General features: G+C 35.1%; 1 protein-coding gene across 3 annotated transcripts in view; it reads right to left on the bottom strand.

The window, feature by feature from the left end:
• Positions 1 to 438: 438 nt before the first annotated feature.
• The window catches only part of LOC102679185 (facilitated trehalose transporter Tret1-2 homolog), a 7,591-nt gene continuing 4,815 nt past the window's right edge, over positions 439 to 3,214 (bottom strand). For all 3 annotated transcript variants that reach the window (XM_006610873.2, XM_031508254.1, XM_006610875.2), the window contains 3 exons: positions 2,637 to 2,772; positions 2,138 to 2,457; positions 439 to 1,959 (listed from right to left, as the gene is read on the bottom strand). In XM_006610873.2, coding sequence (XP_006610936.1) covers positions 985 to 1,959; positions 2,138 to 2,457; positions 2,637 to 2,772 — 1,431 coding nt within the window. In that variant the 3' untranslated portion in view covers positions 439 to 984. The remainder of the gene's footprint in view (positions 1,960 to 2,137; positions 2,458 to 2,636; positions 2,773 to 3,214) is intronic.

The raw sequence follows: 3,214 nt of genomic DNA, 5'->3' as shown, positions 1-3,214 counted from the left end.
TATTATTATTATTATTATTATTATTATTATTATTATTGTTATTGTTATTATTATTATTATTATATAATTTTTTTCGCGCTTGCTACTATTATCATCACTATTATTAGTAATTAGAGTTTTCATCTCGTGCCCCCTCTTTTTTGTCATCACAAATCTCAATCACCCCCACATTTCGCGCTTCCATGTCCGTACGTTATTTTATGTTTTGTTATTTAATTATCGTGATTGTTACGACATTTGTTAATTTATTATTTAAGATTTTAATAATAAAAAACGACAAATAAGATTATTCTTTCTTTGTCATTTCTTTTTGAATCATTTTTATTTTATTTTATTTTTTTTCTGTCTTGAAAAATTCACTCAATATAAAAATATAATATATATAATATATATATATGTCGTGCATCAATCGAAAAATAATGACCGTAACAAACAGCCTTGACATTTCTTATCGTTCATTTGCGTCGTTATCACATACAATTTATTTATACAGTTCCATTTAGAAACTGTACCAAGTAACAATATGATAACAACGTTGCGATTGCAACACTTTGCAATAGGTTCAAACTATATAATATAAAACAAAAGGATTAAAATGCGTAATAAATTGTAATTATTCTCAAATGAGATTAATGAGATTAATGTTCCTCCTATATTATTTATATTCGAATATAGAAGTGAAGTTACATATTATAATCGTGTATTATCGACGGTATAAAAATATTCGATGTAACATTATCATTAATCAAAAGAATTTCTTAAATTAAAATGAAAAATGAACACATAGTGGTAGATACATTGTAACGTATTTAACGTAATATTATGGTTAAATTTTCATGGAATGATTTAATTAAGGATTCGAAAAAATTTCGCAATCGAATTCTTTACTAAATTCTAAAAAAAAAAATTATTAAAAGCTTGTTAAAAAAAATTAGAATTATTTCCTTTGCATTGATATCTTCTATCTCGAAAAGAACGACGAAACTAAGTCTCTTCGGATACAGAATTTTTGAGATCTATCATTTTTTCTTTCTCTTCTCCCCAATTAACAATTTCCTCCTCCCCCTTTTTCTTTTTCTTCTTCTTCTTCGAAAACATGTCCTCGATTTCTCTTAACGTCTTCCCCTTCGTCTCAGGCAGGAAAAAAATAACGAACAACATTCCCAACAACGACATCACGGTGAAAAATGTAAACACACCTTGTCTACCCATATTAGCCTCCATGTCCGGATAAATTTTCACCGTGATCGAGCTAAAAATATAATTGATACACGAAGACAGTCCCGTCAACACTTCCTTCACCTTCGTAGGATACACCTCGCCCACCATGGCGAATGGGATAACCAAGAAGCCAAGCGTACTGCCAAAAATATACATAAGTACGCATATCGCTGGAATCAACCCGTTGTCGTTCACGCGATATCCCCTATCCTTGATCCATAAATAGACGGACAAAATCCCCATGAAAATGGTCATCGAGCATCCGGAAACGATCGACGGTTTCCTTCTACCGAATTTTCCCGACGCGCACGCCACCAACACGCTACCGAACAACCTGGTCAATCCTATCAACACCGCTCCCAAATTCGGATCTATGGCGATACCAGCGCTCTCTACTATATTCACGGCGTAATAGACAACGACGAAAATTCCGGAGAATTGTTGGAAGAAGAAGTAGCCGAGCATAATAGCGAATGGTAGAACGGCGTTCCTCTTCAGCAAATGTTTCGCGAAGTTTTGATTCGCTCGTTGGGGACGAGGCCTCAACTCTTGGTGTAATTGTTGCGGGGGCGGCGCATCGTTGGGGACACCGCGGAATTTCTTCAACACCTGTAACGCCTCGTCTAGACGACCTCTGTCTCGCAACCAGATCGGGGTTTCTGGGACGATGGCCAAGGTCAGTGCGGCCGAGACCAGGGGAAACAGGGCGCACAGCAGTGCCACCGTACGCCAGTTGTCCTTTAGAAAAGAAAGATCCGTGAATCGAATAACTTTCCGCTTCCTGACTTTTCAATTTATCAAATTCATCGTTGTAATTCTTCGGTAATAATATGTACATATATTTTACAAAATTATGTTTTACGAAATTAGTGAAATGAAAGAGATTTGTTCGAAAGAGATACGTGTATATATTTACCTTCAACGCGTAGCCAAAAATGTAAACGATCAAAACGCCAATAGCGATGGTTACGCTGGTCCACGTGACCATGGTCGATCGCCATTTTGGAGAAGCAATCTCCGCGCTATAAACGGTGGCTGGGACCGAGGCCATTCCGGTCGCGATTCCGGAAATAATTCTGCCCACAAGAATCTGCTCGTACATTCCAGCGAGATAAATGAATAGCCATCCAACGATGGACACGATCGACGTTATCAACAGGCTCAACTTTCTTCCCCGTCTCATAGTGTAACTAGAGACAATGCAACCGAGTGGGATGCCCAGTGCTGTAGCTGTGGCTGTGGATTTCCAACGATTATATTTTTTTAATTTCAAACGTATTGAATTAAATTTATTCTAAGAAAATTTACGGCATATAGATGTAAATTTTTTTTCTTTTAATTCTCATCTTGTTAAATATCATCTTGTTAAGGGTTAATATCAATCGAGATCAAGAAAAAATAGAAATGATACCAACCAATCCAATTTGCTTGAACTTTGTCGATTTTCACGTCGCTACTAGGTGCCATCATCGGCTCCAATGCCACTGCGCTATAACCAAAAGCCATGGATGGACCCAGAATCGAAGAATTCGCGCAGAGAACCATCATTATCTGCAAAGGAATATTTTTAGAATATATATTGCAAAGATTTTAATTACAAGTTAATTCAAAAAAAAAAAAAAAAGAATAAGCGTTTGATGTAAGGAGTTAATTAATATTCTGATTTCAACGAAGTTCCTATCCTATTATAACGTTCTTGTTACATAAATCTTTTGCATTTGATTCGTGATGGAAAAATCCGTTTCCCATTCCATTCGTAATCGCGGATATTATAAATTTTAATATTCGATTAATTGCATAATTATCTTATATATCATGTTATAAAAGAATTTATTTATATATTTTTAATTGTTAATCTAGCGATGATCGATGACATCATTAAATATCATGATTATCAATTCAAATGATTATCATGTTAATCGTCTGACTGGCTGTTTCTTCGAGTAATGCTGATTAGAAGAATTAATGAATAGCGAATTCTGATAGATAATTC

Source organism: Apis dorsata, unplaced genomic scaffold (genome assembly GCF_000469605.1).
Source record: "Apis dorsata unplaced genomic scaffold, Apis dorsata 1.3 scaffold_82, whole genome shotgun sequence".
NCBI classification, from domain to species: Eukaryota; Metazoa; Arthropoda; class Insecta; order Hymenoptera; family Apidae; genus Apis; species Apis dorsata.
The sequence above is the reverse complement of the archived record's forward strand: the minus strand, read 5'-3'. Positions and strand labels throughout refer to the sequence as shown.